The sequence below is a fragment of the Octopus sinensis genome, linkage group LG6 (genome assembly GCF_006345805.1).
Source record: "Octopus sinensis linkage group LG6, ASM634580v1, whole genome shotgun sequence".
Lineage (NCBI taxonomy): Eukaryota > Metazoa > Mollusca > Cephalopoda > Octopoda > Octopodidae > Octopus > Octopus sinensis.
In genome coordinates this window covers 85,764,590-85,785,210 of record NC_043002.1, presented here as the reverse complement: position 1 = coordinate 85,785,210, position 20,621 = coordinate 85,764,590, and the positions used below count along the sequence as shown (strand labels likewise).

Here is a 20,621-nt window from a genome sequence, read left to right as displayed (position 1 = left end):
TATATGTATATATATATATGTGTGTGTCTGTGTTTGTCCTCCCAATTTCACTTGACAACCGATGTTGGTCTGTTTACATCCCTGTAACTTAGTGGTTCAGCAAAAGAGACCGATATAATAAGTACTAGGCTTACAAAGAAAAAGTCCTAGGGTCGATTTGTTCGACTGAAGGTGATGCTCCAGCATGGCCAGTCACATGACTGAAGCAAGTAAAAGAGTAAGAGCACACACATATATATATATATATATATATATACTCTTACTCTTTTGCACACACACACACGCGCACACATTATATACATATTTCCTATATGTTGAACTTATGTTACATAGTGAAAGCAGTACTCAAACGAGGCCTTGGATGTGATTGCTAAACTGAACTAAAGAACAATATAATCTGAATTGTAACCTTTTTGCTCTCTTGCCTCCTCTCTCTCCTCCTCCTCTCTCTCAATCTCTTACTGTCTCCTTCCTTCACCATTCCATAAATAACATGACTTTTATTCTGTTTGAACCAGTTTGCTGGCAAAACTTGATTCCATATAGCTTGAGAGTACATGGTAAGTAAAATAGTTTTAGGTTACCATAGTAACAAAGTGGACAGGAAAAAACAAAAAATATGAAAAGAAATCCCCTTGCCACTCCTAATACCTTTATAGCATGCACTGTATCCCAATCCTTTGACATTACCAATTCTTCAAACAACATTAGCTTCCTGTATTACAATCGTTAGAATACGAAAAACAAAAAAGAAAGAAATATTGTTATTATACAGTGTATATGAATAATACAATTTTATTGTTAGAATATCCAGTGTGATATTATTGAGAGTCATGAAGTTTTGATATTACATAAAATCCTGTTGACTGGTCCAGCTTTAATGTGTATAACATGAAGTTATAGCACAGTGTATATGAAATTATAGTCCATATCAAAATCAATAACTTTAGCTTTTCACTCTGATGCATGTTACTTAAATCTTATCATATAAGCTCTGTCCTAGATTTTCAGTGATAATAATAATGATGATGATGATGACAATAATAATAATAATAATAATAATAATAATAATAACAACAACAATAATACCTGTTGTCATAGGTGCCCTGGGAATGATAGCAAAAGGGGCTGAATGCTACCTCACTCAGATACCAGGAAACCCCAAAATGGCAGAAATTCAAAAGATAGTGCTCATGGGAACTGCGCATATCTTATGCAAAATACTTTCTATGTAATCTCAAGTTTTAAAACAAACTTAATTTTCGTATGTTTTTTTAGACATTCACTAGTACAACACTAAGTACAAAACCAAATATGTGGCACACTAGGCATAACAACAATATGAACTTCCAACCTGTTGTCTCTTGAGGTCTCTGGGTGAGACTTGGAGCCAACTTGTACAAATGTAAAGCAAAAGTCAAACATAGAATAATAGTAATAATAATAATAATGCACAGCTTGGAACCTCTTGAATACTCCGGATGGTGCTCAAAAAATAAGGGGTGTCACCTTAGTTCACTGGTAGTGAACAGCTGACACTGTAGTACATCTCCAGTGTTAGAAGCTATGCAAAGACAATAAAATAATAATAATAATAATCCTTTGTACTCTAGGCACAAGGCCTGGAATTTTGGGGGAGGGGGTTAGTTGATTACATTGCTCCCCAGTGCATAACTGGTACTTATTTCATTGACTCTGAAAGGATGGAAGGTAAAATCGACCTCGGCGGAATTTAAACTCAGAACATAAAGACGGATGAAATGCCACTAAGCATTTTGCCCAGTGTGTTAACGGTTCTGCCAGCTCGCTGCCGAATAATAATAATAATAATAATAATAATAAAAATGATGATGATGATGATAGTTTTTGAGATGGGCACAAAACCAGCACTTTCTAAGAGAAAAGCTAGTCTCTACAACTGATCCCAGTAGCTGATTGGTAATTTATTTTATTAATCCTGAAAAGATGCAAGGTAAAGCACAATTTGAACTCAGAATGTAAAGACCTAGAGCATATGCAAAAAGCATTTTTTTTTTCCTGATGCTCTAATGACAATGGTCAATTTGCCATCCTTTTAAAATAGAAATTTTGAGTTGAGGTGCATTAGCCATTTACATTGACTTCAGTACTTAGGTGGTACTTTATTTCATCTATTTGGAGGGACCAATGAGATTTGAACATGGAGTCAATATAAACATTGTGAGGCATTTTCCCTGACACTTTAATGACTTAAAAACCAATTTGCCATAATTGTTACCGCTACCACCACCACCATTTGACATCCATTTTTTCCATGCTTGCATGGATCTGATGGAAATTGTTTTACAGATGGATGCCCTCTCAGTTATAAGTCTATGCCAATATCAATGTAATTTATACAACATCTGTCATTTGAAGTGAACAGTAGATATGTATTGGAAACATCAGTAAATCTCTTGAGAACAATAGTTATATCAGACACTAAATTTTTATTGAGAAATCAATAAACATGAACATCAAAATAAAAATTCAAATGGAAATTGTAGTTGAGACACCTGTGCTGGTGACACGTAAAAAGCACCGTCCGAACATGGCAGATACTAGCATCGCCTGACTGGCATCCATGTCAGTGATATGTAAAAGCACCAACCGATTGTGGCCGTTGCCAGCCTGCTGTGGCCCCTGTGCCAGTGGCGTGTAAAAAGCACCCACTACACTCACAGAGTGGTTGGTGTTAGGAAAGGCATCCAGCTGTAGAAACTCTGCCAAATCAGACTAGAGCCTGGTGCAGCCTCCATGGCTTACCAGACCCCGGTCGAACCGTCCAACCCATGCTAGCATGGAAAACGGACGTTAAATGATGATGATGATGAAATCGAAAGTTTGGATTTATGATTAGCTGAACATGAGGAATGCAAGCTCAAGTACCTCAGTAAGTGTATTGGGGAAGTGTGTTTAATATAGAGCCTCATCTAAAAGGACAGGATAAAAGAAAATAACTCAAAATACTTATGTGCTAATGGAAATATATATAACTTGACTGTGAGAGCACATGGTCTAGTAGTGGTTAGGGTGTTGCACTCATGTTCACAAGATCTTGGTTTCAATTCCAGGACTGGGCGGTGCATTGGGTTCTTGAGCAAAACACCTCGTCTCACATTGCTCTGTGATTACTTTGACATCTGACGTATGGTACACTGTATAGCACATACATTTGATCACTACAAACATATTATTTGTGTAGGTTGTTCAGTAAAAAATTCCATAGCCATCTTTCTATGAGAGACTGCCATCATATAACTTCGCTAACCCCTCACTTTTTAAATTTCTTTTTCTGACTCGATAGCACGCCGGTTGGAATGCTTAGCGGTATTTCGGCTGCTGTTACATTCTGAGTTCAAATTCCGCCGAGATCGACTTTGCCTTTCATCTTTTCGGGGTCGATTAAATAAGTACCAGTTACGCACTGGGGTCGATATAATCGACTTAATCCGTTTGTCTGTCCTTGTTTGTCCTCTCTGTGTTTAGCTCCTTGTGGGTAGTAAAGAATCAAATATTTGTGAATAAAAATCTCATAAGGAGTTTTTTTTTACTGTATGTGTCTCAGTGCTTAGAATAGTTACACCATTTCCCTGCATTTCATAAGAGACAACTACAGGTAACTGATGACAGGAAGGGTATCTAACTGTAAAATATCGCTTCAGGAAAACCACCCAACCCATGCCTTCATGGAAAAGTAACAGTAAAATAAAAATGCTGCTGGTGATGGTGTTGTTATTGTTGATGATGTGATGATGATGATGATGGTGATAATGATGATGGTGATGATGATGATGATGATGATGATGATGGTGATAATGATGATGGTGATGATGGTGATGATGATGATGGTGATGATGATGGTGATGATGATGATGATGGTGATAATGATGATGGTGATGATAATAATGATGATGATGATGGTGATGATGATGGTGATGATGATGATGATGGTAAAGAGGACAAGAATAACGATGATGACAATGACGAATCTTATTAAATGTTTTGAAAAATCCAAAAGAAATCTTAAAATTTTCAGCTACTCAAAAGGAAGCAGGTGGCAGAATGCTTTCATCAACCGACTATTGAATGTTTGGATTCCATTGTTAAACAAGAGTCCTACTGTGGCTTCCAGGTGATTGCTGTACATTCTGATTGCTGAACACAGGAAACTGCTATCAAGTGCAGTATGACTTTGGTTATCGGGGCATGGAGCTGCTGAATCTCCCGTATGTAATATTGTCCACCAAGCTGTAATGACAACATGGCTCTGATGTGCAGCCATCAAATTTCCTCCTCCTTCTTGTCATCATCATCATCATCATCATCAGCAGCAGCACCAGTAGCGGCACCACCACCACTATGGTCATCATTCTCTTCATCATCATCATCAGAAGCACCAGCACCATCACCACCACCATTACTGTCATCAGTCTTCATCATCATCATTGTCGTTATCACCACCATCATCATCATCATCATCATCGGCAGCAGCAGCAGCAGCAGCATCACCACAACCATTATTGTCATCAGTCTTCATCATCATCATTCTCGTTATCACCACCATCATCATCAGCAGCAGCAGCATCACCACGACCATTATTGTCATCAGTCTTCATCATCATCATCATTGTCGTTATCACCACCACCACCGCTGCCACCACCACCACCACCACCATCATCATCATCACCATCCTCATCATCATTTGTTGCTGATTAATATTGTAGTAACCTAGGCTTCTTTACGTGTAACAATAGTGAGAGATTATTATCTCTAGATCTTTATTTATACACAAGTTTTAGATCAACAAATTGCCATGCATTTCAAGGTCTGAAATTTTCTAATAATCAACAACTGTGTTATGTATTCATGCATTTCAAAGTTGTGATGACGAATGCAACATATTATGGAAGGGCCAAGCAGAGAGAGTATGTAATAACCAAACAATGTTGCCAGCTCACATCACCATGGTTGAATTACAATGTGTCCACAGCCAAAACACTCAACCCTTTGCCTACTCTTTTACTTGTTTCAGTCATTTGACTGTGGTCATGCTGGAGCACCGCCTTTAGTCGAGCAAACCGACCCCAGGACTTATTCTTTGTAAGCCTAGTACTTATTCTATCGGTCTCTTTTGCCAAACCGCTAAGTTACAGGAATGTAAACACACCATCATCGGTTGTCAAGCGATGTTGGAGGGACAAACACAAACACATACACACACACACACACACACTTACATATATATATATATATATATATATACATACCCACACACATATATACGACGGGTTACTTTCAGTTTCCGTCTACCAAATCCACTCACAAGGCTTTGGTCGACCTGAGGCTATAGTAGAAGACACTTGCCCAAGGTGCCACACAGTGGGACTGAACCCGGAACCATGTGGTTGGTAAACAAGCTACGTACCACACAGCCACTCCTACATCTGTTCAAAGCTTTTTATAAGTTTGTCTTAAACATCCATGCTTGCTTTTGGTTTTTTGGTTAGCTCTTATTTCATACATTCTTAGTAGTTCAAAGTTTTACTTTCATAAATTTCAAGTAATTTTGGTGATTAAAAATATTGATTTGAATTTTGGCACAAGGCCAGCAAATTCAAGAGTAGAGCTAAGTTGATTTAAATCAACCCCAATGCTCAACTGGCATTTATTTTATCCACCCCCAAAAGAATGAAAGGCAATGTTGACTCCAGAGGCATTTAAACCCAGAATGTAAAGACAGAAAATTCCACTAAGCATTTTTCGGATCTTTTCGTATACTGGTAGAATGTGTTTATAAAACATCTTTTTCTCTTGGCTTTATTGAGAAAATTCTATAGTTTGTAACATATTTGTGGGTTTTTTTCTTCAATTTCTGCAATTTCAACCAATCAGTGACGTCTATTGAGTTAAAAAAACATTCTGTGCTGTATGAATATGTCCCTTGTTTAAGAAACAGATTGGGTTTATTTACATTTGTGAAGAAAAAAAGATACCCTTCCCCCGACTCCTAACCTTAACCCTAAAACAGATTGAAATGCAATAGATCGATACTAGGGTCATAATTATGGGTGACAATTTTATATGACACCGCTAGAAAAAACTGCCGTTCAAACCGAAAAGATCCCATTTTTCTTGCCTGCCAATGATTCTGTCAGCCTGCTGCCTTCTGTGGTTAAAAAATTATTGGTAATATGTATCATATATGATGCCTGAAAGGCAGCGAGCTGGCACATTTGTTAGCAAGCTGGGCAAAATGCTTAGTGGTATTTTGTCTGTCTTTATGTTCTGGGTTCAAACTCCACTAAGGCTGACTTTGTCTTACATCTTTCTGGGGTCAATAAAAATAAGTACAAGTTGAACACTGGGGCAATGTAATTAATTGGTTTAACTCTTCCCTCCAAATTGCTGGCCTTGTGTCAAAATTTGAAACCAACATGTATAATGTATGATGTACGGACACCAGGGAAATATGTCCTATGTATTACACATGACATACACACTCAGAACAAGCGAAGGGTTAATATTTTGGTCAATTTTTAGCCAAGGTAGGTATCATAGATTCCATGCTGTCATCAGAGGTAATATTGTGATGGAAAAATTGATGATTAGTAATTGATTAGTATGTTTATAGTGTCAAGCTTAATTCTTCTCATTCTTCTCTATGGTAAACTAGTAACCTAGACAAAGGGAGATTTGTCCCTTGTTTACTAAATACTAAGGAAACCAAAGATTAGATACTAATGTAAGGATCATCTTTATATTATAAGGTTGTCCCAAAAGTTCGTAGAAAGTCTTGGAAAATAATGGTCTTTATTTTGAGGAATAATTTTTGTTGTTTTTGTTAGTACTTGGCGAGTAAAAATTCAATTTTCGCAAGTGTTTACAAACTTTTGGGACAACATAATATTTACATTCGACGGATATTTGTCCTCATCTTGTTTGTTGTTAACACCCTCCAGCCTTCTTCAGGTGTCTTGGGGGGAATTTCGAACCTGGGTTCTCATTCCTAAGGTATTCTTCGATGTTATTATTATTATTATTGTTGTTCAGGTCACTGCTTAGAATTGAACTTGGAATCTTGGGTTTAGTAGCCCACACTCTTAACCACTACACCATATGCCCGTGGGCAATTATGGAGTGAGTTTTAGGGTTTATAAATCTAATATTTTTCTATCCTTCCTTAATACCAGTTCCCATATGCAGTTCACATCTGCACTTGGTCTGCTTAGGAGGTTGTTGTGTCCTAGCATATGTGCTGCTTCTTTTAGTTTTTGTATTTTCCAGTGGTGTTCTCTGTCTATTATTTTAACTTCATCCCACAGAAGGGTATATCAGCCGAAACATTGTGTTAACAATAAACAAGATGAAGACAAATATCTGTCGAATGTAAATAATGTAAATAATGTACATAATTCCTCATCTCTTAAATATAGAACTGTAGGATCATCTTTGTTCTACATTTTATCTTAGGATGACTGAAAAATCAGAGTCCATCACTTGCTTGAGAGCAACAGAAATCTTGAATATACAGCATTAACAATGACAAAATGAATATGACCAAGCTACTTCAAAATGATTAGAAAAAAATTTATGATACTTACAAAATATATGGGATGGCTAAAAGACTTGGTAAACTGATAGCCATCTGAAGATGGCGCCAATTTCTCAGAAGGTAACCGAGGCCAGCCAAAGTCATAACAACTGTTCCAATCACAACTGCAACAAAGATACCAGCTCGAGCTCTGTACTTTGTTAGATACAGTTCCATTGTCATCACGAATGTAGTTGTTTGAAGACCCTAGACAAAGTAAAGAAAATCATTGTCCCATTACGACAGTATATATAAGTCATTTCAAAGTTTGATTTCACATTGCTTTATGTATTTTCCATTAATAATAATAATAATAATAATAATAATAATAATAATAACTAGCACTATGACCCGGCAACGCTGGGTCATAGTGCTAGTGCATGCATATACAGCTGTGAGCGTGCACACATACACGTGAGTACTGTCCAAATCTCCAACCAATCACATACAGCTAGCTGGCATTCAATTGGCGTATCAAGTTTTGGGCATTTTGATTGGATTTGGGATAGAAAATTCACAAAAAAGTCACTTCTATTGATTTTTTAATGGCTTTGTGGGGTGACTGGGGAAATGTAAAGATTCGCACGACCACCCTTGGACGGTTTTAAATGACCATAGAAAGTGTGAGCCTTCTAACTGAAAAATTATGGATTTGTATTAAGGACACACACACAGAAATTTTGCCATTTATATACAGAGAGATAATAGTAATAAAATGCCCTGGTGCAGTACAAGGCAGTGGCTTTTGTGGCTTCTGATCTTAACTGATTGGAAGTGTTATCATGCACATTGCTTTGTCTTGGTATAAAACACGGGCTACAGCAAATATTCTGTTCAATACCACAGATTTGCTTGTCAGTGGTTTGACCTTAACCAGTTGCGCATGTCCCTTAGTGGCTGACGATATGTGCATCTCTGATCACAAGCAGAAGTAGTGGGAGAGCATCATAGCCATATGTTGAGAGAGATTCTTTGGGATTTGAATAATTCACTTCTGGAAACATGGGTGTTTCAATCAACATCCTTAAACAACCCTTATTCAGGGACTTTTTGAGCGGGATGGGTTACTCGACCAGAAGAACATTCTAACTGGGCCCCACCTGCAAGGTCATGCGCTGTTTATCTTGATATGAGATGCATGCACCTAGTGTACCCTAATCAGACGGGTAGTCGTGATGGGTATACTGGGCTTCATATATTTTACCACAGTGTCACTTTGATGGCATGCACTGCTCTCTCGCTCAATGATAATAATAATAATGATAATAACAATAATAATCATAATAATAAATGCCCTGATGCAGTACCAGGCAGTGGCTCTCATGGCTTCTGATCTTAACTGATTGGAAGTGTTATCATGTACATTGTTTTGTCTTGGTATAAAAGATGGGCTACAGCAAATATTCTGCTCAATACCACAGATTTGCTTGTCAGTTGTTTGACCTTAACCAGTTGAGCATGTCCCTTAGTGCCTGACGACATGTGCATCTCTGATCACGAGCAGAAGTAGTGGGGGAGCATCATAGCCATGTGTTGAGAGAGATTCTTTGGGGTTTGAATAATTCACCTCTGGAAACATGGGTGGTTCTTTCAACATCCTTAAACAACCCTTATTCAGGGACCTTTTGAGTGGGATGGGCTACTCAACCTGAAGAAAATTCTAACTGGGCCCCACCTGCAAGGTCATGTGCTGTTTATCTTGATATGAGATCACCATGTCGTGCACATATGGTTGTGATGCATGTGCCTGGTGTACCCTTATCAGACGGATAGTCATGATGGGTATATTGGGCTTCGTATATTTTACCGCAGTGTCACTTTGATGGCATGCACTGCTCTCTCGCTCAATGATAATAATACTACTAATAATAATAATAACACTAATACTAATAATAATAATAATAATAATAATAATAATAATAATAATAATAATAATAATAATAATCCTTTCTACTAAAGGCACAAGGACTGAAACTTTGGGGAGGGAATAGTTGATTACATCGACCCTAGTGTACAACTGGTACTCATTTTATTGACCCTGAAATGATGAAAGGCAAAGTCAATCTCAGTGGAATTTGAACTTAGAAATAACAATGCAAATAATTCAGCCAGCTCATGGCCTTATCAATATTAATCATAATCATCATCATCATCATCATCTAGATCTACCTCAATGCCATTGCAACTGAGGTAGGTAGGTGTAGCCCATCCCAATCTTTGGGCGGGCTGGCTGGTGCTCATTCACCTTAGCTATCATGAGGCTTTTTAGGAGCTGGATTTTCTATGAGGAGCATGCCCTTGCTTATCCCCCAACCGCAATTTCTAGACATGAGTGGTCCTGAAACCAAGGCCTCAACCATGATTTTTAAAAAATGCAGTGGAAAACTAGTACTTATTTTATAGAACCTGAAATGATTAAAGGTAATATCAACCTTGGTGGAATTTGAACTCAGAACGTAACAATGGACAAAATGTCACAAAGCATTTTGCCTGGTATACTAACAATTTTGCCAGCTCACAGCCTTATTAATACTAATACTAATACTACTAATGATAATAATGATTTTTTTTTTTACTAAAGGCATAAGGCCTGAAACTTTGGGGGAGGGGATAACTGATTACATCGACCCTAGTGTACAACTAGTACTTATTTTATTGATTCCAAAAGTAAGAAAGGCAAAGTTGACTTTGGTGGAATTTGAACTCAGAACATAGTGATGGGTGAAATACTGCTAAGCATTTCATCCAGTGTACTAACGACTGCCAGCTCACAACCTTATTAACAAAAACAACAACAACACAACAATGATAATAGTAATTAAGTAGTGTTAAGAGGAATTCTTTGGGGTTTGAATAATTCACCTCTGTAAACATGGGTGTTTTGTTCAACATCTTTAAACAACCCTTAGTCAGGGACTTTTTGAGTGGAAGCGGCTACTTCAGAAGAAAATTCTAACAGGGCCCCACCTGCAAAGTCATGTGCTATTTATCTTGATATGAGATCACCATGTTGTGCAGATATAATAATAATAATAATAATAATAATAATAATAATAATAATAATAATAATAATAATAATAATAATCATGAAATTATTGCGTATAGTGCTAAGGTGCACTACATACATATATGTATTTATGTATATATATATATATATATATATATATATATACACACACACATGATGGGCTTCTTTCAGTTTCTGTCTACCAAATCCAACAACAAGGCTCTGGTCAGCCTGAGGCTATAGTAGAAGACACTTGCCCAAGGTGCCATTCAGTGGGACTGAACCCAGAACCACATAGTTCGGATGCAAGCTTCTTACCACACCCATGCTTATATATATATATATATATACATATAAATGTAAGATCCAGGGATTGAGGCCTAGGAAGAAGGTTATCTTCAAGCAATCCATAGTAATTATAAGAAAACATCTTTCAGGAACAATAGTGTTTACTGAGACAGAAGGTTGTGGATTTTTTTGTATCGAAATATGATAAACTGAAAGAAGTTCTTTTTATATTTCATGGTAGGCAACCCTGATTAAGTAAAATTCATGTCCATGACCCCTTCCCTCTTCCACAACCCAACCATACACACCACTGGCTGTTTCATTCCTCCTCTCCATTCTCTCTATGTTCACTGATTCCTCAAAAGGCATGTTGGAATTTGAAATGGTTACAGCAAGATATGAAGTCTTAACCCTTTAGCATTTAAACCGGCCATATCCGGCCAAAAGTATTCTGCCTGTTTCATGTTCAAACTGGCCAGATCTGGTCTCTCACACCAACCCTACAACATCGTTTTAAAAATTAACAGCTACCTCATCAAAATCTCATAGCTACAAGATAATGCATGATTAATTCAAAACAATGTGGATAAAAAAGGGTTAATTTTGGCAGAATAATGTGAACACTAAATGGTTAGATTTAGCTAAATACAGTTTTTGTCTATTCAATGGGGTTAGGCAATCAAAAATACAATATTATATAAATACAGGGATATAAAATATAAAATTAAGTAAATAACAAAATGAAAATCATCATCAGAATTATAACTGATTTAATTTTGTTTTTCTTTAGTTGAAATAAAATTTTATAGCTAGCATTATTTAATGAGAACAAACAAGATGTATTTCTACTGAATAGCAAAATGTCATTTCTGTCAGATATTAATCTTTCATACTGGTAATTATAATGGAATAATTTTAAATATAATGAATTACTTAATAAAATAAATAAAAACAAAAACAAACAAGCAGAGAAAAATTTAAGTAAAAAGCAAGCAAAAATAAAGACAAGGAATGAAAAAAAAGGAAAAGTAGAAAATTGTAAAATATCAAGTGAAATCAACCAGTTTGGTAAAGTTCACCTAAATGTCACCATACAGTTTTGATTTGGTAACAATTAGAATCTCAAGTTTTTTTCACTACAATCCATCAATTCATCTCATTGTCTGTGAAGCATGAACAAACAGTTTTGTATAACAAATGTTATCAGTCGATCTTTTGAAACGGCTGCACTTGAAAATGATTGGAATATATAGTGTTCAATAGGAATTAGCAGGAATACAGGATGTTCACAAAATTGCCAGTATATGAGCAGAAAATAGAGACACAAGTCTAAATGTCCACTCTGCACTTGGCTGAATGAGAAAAGTTAGCTAAAGATTCAGACAAAAGGTGTTTTGTCTGAATCTTTTTGTTTCGATTTCCAGTTACTGAAGACAACTTCATGAATTATGATGCAACTGTCACAAGCTGTGAGCCAATATACCAGCATTTTATACCAACTGACTGATTAATTTATTTTGTATCAGAATTGGTGATCAATAATGTCATTGATTACAGGTTTCCAATGAACTAGTCACTGGTTCACTGCATATCTGACAGTGAGAATGACAAGGAAATGATTGTAATTTGGTTCACAACAGGCAGTGCAAGGGATTTCATTCATAAAGCCTTTTACCCTGTTTGTAGATTGCATGGCAATGTTTACATTCTTTGCCAATTCACATCAACAAAAGATGTACACACACACACATATAGCCACTACACACATTTTTTTCTCTCCTTGTTTTTTCTGTGTCCCTTTCTGTAGAAGAGCGTAGGCTCAAAACGTAAAAGACTTTTTCTATTCCTGAGCATTATACTAATACATCTGTTTGTTTTCTACACCACCTGTCTCCGTCATTTGTTTTTTTCATAAACTCTCCCTATATATATATATATATATATATATATATATATACACACGTGTTATGTGATTCACAAAATAAGCCCTGCACAACAACACACAGACTCACATACACAGAAGGTTCTTTGTTATGGCTAGTCAGAGAGTGACTGTTGGTTTTGCACCTATAAAGCACTCAGCTGACTTGTCAGACTCAAATGGCTTGCGGCATAAAAACCCCAGCAAGTTGCCTATGTGGCTGAGAGGCATGAAAGCAATGGCTACTCATTGACTGTCCATAACAAACAATCTTCCAAATATTACTGCTGTAATGTTTTAGAACTACTAACTGATATATGTATATATGAAAGAAACTGTTGTATACAGTGCTCAGGTGCACTACAACTAAGAAAAAAAAAACAACCATCTGGTGTACTGTTGATGGATTTCAGAAAATATGGAAGTTTTGAAGGGTGTAGTGTCTTGACAGCTAAGGATTGACATGGGTAGTTTATTCCATGCATCAACCATTCTGAGCACAAAAAAATGTTCATGGGAATAAAAACCTTTCAAATTTATTTTGTCATTATATTCACTGTGGTGTTATTCTGACCATATTGCACGAGGAGTTTTAAAGTGGGCAATTTAAACTGGTCATGTGCATACGTGCATATATATGTATGCATACGTTCATATATGTAGGTATATTGTATGTTGTATATATATATATATATATAGGTGCAGGGGTGGCTGTGTGGTAAGTAGCTTGCTAACCCACCACATGGTTCCGGGTTCAGTCCCACTGCGTGGCATCTTGGGCAAGTGTCTTCTGCTATAGCCCCGGGCCGATCAATGCCTTGTGAGTGGATTTGGTAGACGGAAACTGAAAGAAGCCTGTCCTATATATGTATATATATATATGTATGTGTGTGTGTTTGTGTGTCTGTGTTTGTTCCCCTAGCATTGCTTGACAACCGATGCTGGTGTGTTTACATCCCCGTCACTTAGCAGTTCGGCAAAAAGAGACCGATAGAATAAGTACTGGGCTTATAAAAAGAATGAGTCCCGGGGTCGAGTTGCTCGACTAAAAGGCGGTGCTCCAGCATGGCCGCAGTCAAAATGACTGAAACAAGTAAAAGAGTAAAAGAGTAAGAGTATATATATATATTTGTATTTATGTGCTATCTGAGTATATTCCACTGATGAAGGCAAAGTGTTTCTTATGCAAAGTCCAGTAATTTTTTGATAGTAAATTATTTCTCTTTGTCTTCTCTCCTGGTGCTGTATGAACATTTAATGTGGTTTTAGAGTCAAGTTTTGACTGCTATTTCCAGTGTGGTGGTATCTCTTAGATACCCTAAATCATAATTTTAAATAATTATTACCTTTGAAAGGTTTTTATTCCCATGCTGGCCACCTGATAAGATTGGTATTTAAATATCAATCTTATTTTTATATGAAATATAATAGATACAAATGAAAATTTTAGAAAAGAAACAGAAATCTTACCTGGATACAAATTCCTGTTAAAAAACGTAGAACTGAGAAGATTTCATAGTGTTGGACATGAGCTGCAATTGTTCCAAGAACAATGGGAATATAAAGGCAAATTAACATCACAGGCTTTCTACCAAATTTATCAGCCAAGAAACCAAAAAGGAGACCACCAACCATGACTCCAAGAAAATAAATGGTTACCACCAGTGAACTCATATAGGAACGGTTACATATTAGATCCCACTGAAATAAAGACAAGAGAAAAGATAGATAATATTAAATTCATAAATGCATACAGAGATGCAAAAATGTAGATAAATTTACCATATTTACTGATAAGTATAATATCAGATATTTAATATAAGATATTAAAGTTAAGAATGGGTGTAGTTTTATAATTGAGTGTAAAGAAAAAAGAGGAAAATCCTCATTACTGATTTTAAGAACAAAAATGGGTGCCAACTGATGCTTGAAATTTTCCTGTGCAATCTCAAATATAAATACAGTATAGGCGCAGGAGTGGCTGTGTGGTAAGTAGCTTGCTAACCAACCACATGGTTCCGGGTTCAGTCCCACTGTGTGGCATCTTGGCAAGTGTCTTCTGCTATAGCCCCGGGCCGACCAATGCCTTGTGAGTGGATTTGGTAAACGAAAACTGAAAGAAGCCTGTCCTATATATGTATATATATATATGTATGTGTGTGTGTGTTTGTGTGTCTGTGTTTGTCCCCCTAGCATTGCTTGACAACCGATGCTGGTGTGTTTACATCCCCATCACTTAGCGGTTCGGCAAAAGAGACCGATAGAATAAGTACTGGGCTTACAATGAATAAGTCCCGGGGTCGATTTGCTTGACTAAAGGCGGTGCTCCAGCATGGCCGCAGTTAAATGACTGAAACAAGTAAAGAGTAAAGAGACTATATATGTATCTGTGTACATAAATATATAATAAATACAGAATATGTGTGCTTGTGCATTTTATTCAAAAAGAAAAGTTGAATTACTAACTGCCTCCAATTTGATGTAGCATGTTTGAAGAAATTTCTACCTTTCTTTCTTTAAACTAAAACACTATCAAAGCAAGAATAAAGTAATCTACAGGGACCTTTCAAAAGAATAAATACAAATATATCTCTAAATAAATATTTAATATTCTGTTGTGTTTGGGGAGAGTCATTTTCTTTTTGTGCCTTACAATTTAACACACTCACCAGTAAAATTTCCACTTATTTCTTATTTTTATTTTCTAAAATTTTCGTTGCAACTTGCAACCTTTTCAATAAGGTTGTAAGACACAATGAAAATGTTAGGAAAATAAAAATAAGGAAAAAGTGGAAATTTTACTGGTGAGTGTGTTAAATTATAAGGCACAAAAAGAAAATAACTGCCCAGACACAAGAGAATATGCTTCAACACACAAACTCACATAAAGAATCTTGCAAACCAAATCCCAAAATGAAATCTTTAATACTTTGATAGTTATTAAACATTCAAATTAACTCTTTCCCTTCATTAACACACATCTGTCACAACACTATTGTGTTTAGGTTTATCAAAATAAACCACTGTGAAAGGTCTCACTTATGTGAAAAACTATAACTTAGCAGTTCAGTAAACAGAGTTTGATAAAATAAGCACCAGACTGAAGAAAGTACTGAAATCAATATGATTAACTTAAATACTTGAAGGTAGTGCCCCAGCTTGACCAAAGTCCAATAAGTGAACCATTAAAAGAAGAAAAAAATAATGCTGAAGACCGTACAAAACGAATTATGCAAATCTCTAGGCTTCAAATGACAAATCAGTGGCAAATAGATTGAAAATAATCAAAATAGATTACAGTCTACTTGTATTGGACTTGACAATATGGAATTTGATGTTTGGTACCAGATGTTTCTTTCTAACATAAGTACAAGTCCTCAATTATGACCCTAGTATCGATCTATTGTATTTCAATCTGTTTTAGGGTTAGGGTTAGTTAGGGTTAGGGGTGGGGGAAGGGTATATTTTTTTTTTCATAAATGTAAATAAACCCAATCTGTTTCTTAAACGAGGGACATATTCATATGGCACAGAATGTTTTCACCTCAATAGACGGTCATTGATTGGATGAAATTGCTGAAATGCAAGAAATTAAAGACCAAATATCTTACAAACTATAGAATTTTCTCAATAAAGCCAAGAGAAAAAGATGTTTTAGTTACCTAGAAATTATGTTAAAAACTGCTGTTCAAACCGAAAAGATCCTAAATATGTTCAAAATATATCTGTATCATCCACCACAAGGTCTGGTCCTTGTTGAGGTGAGGTGTCTTGAGTGCCTTAATGACCCTGAAAGCTATGCTAGGAGAACACAAGGTCCTAGTAGGACTTCTCTTACTGCACAAGTCAAAGGATAAAGGCCAGACTTTTATGGACCACTGCTTCCCTGAGGTAAATATGGGTTTGCATAGGGGCAACAGCTCAAGCTAGATAAAAGCAATGATGACAATTCAAAACCAACAAGACCTGGGAGTGGAGGAAGGCCTTCACCCAGGGAAACACATGACACACAGCAGCAAGATCCAAAAGGAAGCTACAAGGAAGAGCAGGGATTTAACTAAACAGAAGTAGAGTTGAGAACAGTGGAGAAAAGTCATTGATGATTTATGTTCCTTAGGGAGTGAAGGGCTTAAGAGAGAAAATATCTGAATCATATAAACTTTAAATGTTGTATTTATAAAATATCTATTGCGCAATTATATTTTTGACATGATCATAACATATTTATTTTGATATTGGTTTCAAATTTTGGCATAAGGCCATCAAGTTTGGGAGAGAAGAGAAGCTGATTACATCGACCACAGTGTTCAACTGGTACTTATTTTATTACCCCCGAAAGGATGAAAGCAAAGTCAACCCCAGCAGTATTTGAACTCAGAATGTAAAGTTCGACAAAATACTGCTAAGCATTTTGCCCAGCATGTTAATGATTCTACCAGCTCACTATTTTATATTTATATTGATAACATCTCTCTCTCTCCATCCCCCTTACTCTCTCCCAGTATGAAATTCCTACAGGTGACAATGATCCTGGACCTTCATGTAAAAGTCTGAAGAGTTGTGATTTTCCTTGTGAAAAATACAGCAATATTTCCCATTACTTTCTGCTAGTCACTTGCTCTTCTGAATATTCACTTGAGGAAGATAGCTATTTGGCCTATAACTGGGCCCTTTGATAGATACTATCATCCTGGGCCAGAGTAGACCTGGACATGGCACAAGGTGTGATTGCATATTCACCAAAACTCCTGCTAAATGCCTAAACTGGATCCTTATTACTGGATGCAGTTTAATATAAAAACTAATTTCTGTGTGTCAGTGTGTCACACTTTGACACCCCTCTATCACTATTCAATGACACTTCTACTATTGCTCATGTTGGGGTGAGAGTAATAGTAGGCATAGAGACGGTGAAGGTGGTGGCAAAGACAGACAGGGAGAGAGAGAGAGAGAGAGAGAGAGAGAAAGAAAAAGAGAGACAAAGAAATTTAGGGAAAGTTGATATTTTATTAAAAGTAGTAATGTTAATGGTGGCAGTGGGAGTAATAATAAGAGAGAGAGAGAGAGAGAGAAAGAGTGGGTATGTGAGAGAAAGAGGGACTGAACATAATGAACATTGAATTCTTTTACACATACATTTAGCCTTTTTGTGATGGTAATGGGGTGATAGTAATAGTATGAGTTGTAGTTGTGATAGAGGCAGAGGCGGCGGAGATGAAGTAGTGGTGGTGGTAGTGGTAGCCAAGGCAGTTAGGGATGACAGTGAGAGTAAGCGACATGAAAGACAGTGGTGATGGTGGCGGAGTAGAAGGTGGCAAAGTCAAAAGTATTGATAGTGGTGGCATCAGAAGTCTGAATGGTGTGTGTATGGCAGATGTGGTGGCAATGGTGGTGGTACTGTTGTTTATCATGCAGCTTTGCCAATAAGTTCCAAGTCAACAAATTATTTCATTGTTTTGATGAAAATTGTTCAATGCTTGAAAAATATTGTTGAAGTTTCATAAAATTTAATATGTACTCAATGCATGAGGTGTCATTGTTGGGCCCGAGGCCTAATGAAGATCCCTCCACAGGAGGGCTCTTCATTAGCTTAGAAGCCACCTGATAAGGCAACTTTTAAGCTAACATAACATGTGTCCTTGAATTTTTATCCTTTCGTCACTGCTTGACAACTGGTGTTGGTTTGTTTGTGTCTCTGTAACTTAGTGGTTCAACAAAAGAGACGAATAGAATAAGAATCAGGCTTTAAAAACTAAGTAGTGGAGTTTGTTTGATTAAACCCCTCAAAGTAGTGCCTCAGCATGGATGCAGTCCAATGACTGAAACAAGCAAAGGATAATAGATAAAAGAGTGTATTTTAGTAGAAATGGTATCATAAAAGGGTTAAATAAATAAATAAATAAATATTATTAGTGTTCATCAACCTAATACAATGTACTTCCCTCTGTTTATTGGGAAATTTTATTACCTATCTTACAGAAGTGTTCACGAAGTCATAAACAGCAATCAGTGAACTGAGTTTATCAAATGAAGCATAGAATAAGTGTGCCTTAGAGACACTGGAAAACCCGATAGTGAAGCGAGTATTTATGAACTCGAGACAGCTGAAACATCAGTAGGTGGTCAGGATATTTTATGAACTCAACATATCACACCTAAAGAGAAATGAATAATATCTATATCATCACACCACCACCACCACCACCACCACCTATTTCTTTACTACCCACAAGGAGCTAAACACAGAGAGGACAAACAAGGACAGACAAACGGATTAAGTTGATTATATCGATCCCAGTGCGTAACTGGTACTTATTTTATCAACCCCGAAAGGATGAAAGGCGAAGTCGACCTCGGCGGAATTTGAACTCAGAACAAAACGACATTTTGCCTGGTGTGCTAACGTTTCTGCCAGCTCACCACCACCACCACCACCATCATCATCGCCCTCGCTACTGCTGCTGCCACCACCTATGACCATCATGACCACCACCACCATCATAATCTCCTACCCAAGGGTTTCTTTTTTTTTTTTCAGTTTTGAAATACTGTTTTGAAATACTTACAAAACTCCAGGCTGAACATCAATTACATTAATCCCAACAAACTGGGAAAGCCTGAAAATGTTGTGGATACTTTACACTCTTCTGATTAACCTACATTAGTGATTCCCAAATTTTTTCAGGCCACCACCCACTTGGCACCCAGGCCACATTCCTAACGCCCCCCCTCACCCCATCCAGTCGCCACCACAAATGTAGACTACTTTCTGCAGCAAATTATAAACAACTGTAATTTTACAATTAAAACTTAACCTAATTAATCCATTATTTTGTTTGCTTTTATACATCAATTGCCCCCTTTCAGCTACCCTCTTATTGCCCCACTTTTCTTCAATGCCCCCCCTCCTCCCGATATTTCCACCAACTCCAGGGAGTGGGGCTGTACCACCACTTTGGAAACCACTGACTTGCATAATAGTTTCAAATTTTGGCACAAGGCCAGAAATTTTAGGGGTGTGAGGGGGCTATCAGTGCTTAACTGGTACTTATTTTTATTGGACCTGAAATGATGAAAGGTAAAGTCGACTTTGGTGGCATTTGAACTCAGAACACAAAGTCAGCTGTTAAATATTTCGTCCAGTGTGTTGAAGATTCTACCAGATCACTGACTTCACTTGCATGATAATTGTTTATAAAATAGGTGCAAGGCAGTACATTTGGGGGAGAGGGGTTTGTCAATTAATTTGATCCCAGCCCCTGATTGATAATTTATTTTATTTTCTCTGGAAGGAGAAAAAGCAAAGTTGACCTTGGTGAAATCTGAACTCTGAACATAAAATGCTAGAACAAATGCTACCAAGTGTCACTTTGATGGCATTCCCTGTTCTCTCACTCAATAATAATAATAATGATGTCAAATTTTGGTACAAGGCTAGGAATTTTACGGGAGAGGTAAGTTGATTATATCGACTTCAGTGTTCAACTAGTAGTTATTTATATTGACCTCGGAAGGATGAAAAGCAAAGCTGACCTTGGCAGAATTTGAACTGAGAACGTGAAATAATAATAATAATAATAATAATAATGATAATAATAATAATAATAATATAATAATAATAATAATAATAATAATGATAATAATAATAATAATAATATGATAATAATAATAATAATAATAATAATAATAATAATAATAATAATGATAATAATAATAATAATAATGATAATAAATATTCAGACAAATACATAACAAAAACACCAGGACTTACAAACATATATAACATACAGAA

At 36.5% G+C, this 20,621-nt stretch overlaps 1 protein-coding gene across 1 annotated transcript in view; it reads right to left on the bottom strand.

The window, feature by feature from the left end:
* Nucleotides 1-20,621, bottom strand: part of LOC115213157 (organic cation transporter protein) — a 508,715-nt gene that overhangs the window by 79,112 nt on the left and 408,982 nt on the right. The window contains exons 4-5 of the mRNA XM_029782092.2: nt 14,300-14,530; nt 7,624-7,820 (exon numbers count right to left, since the gene is read on the bottom strand). Coding sequence (XP_029637952.1) covers nt 7,624-7,820; nt 14,300-14,530 — 428 coding nt within the window. The remainder of the gene's footprint in view (nt 1-7,623; nt 7,821-14,299; nt 14,531-20,621) is intronic.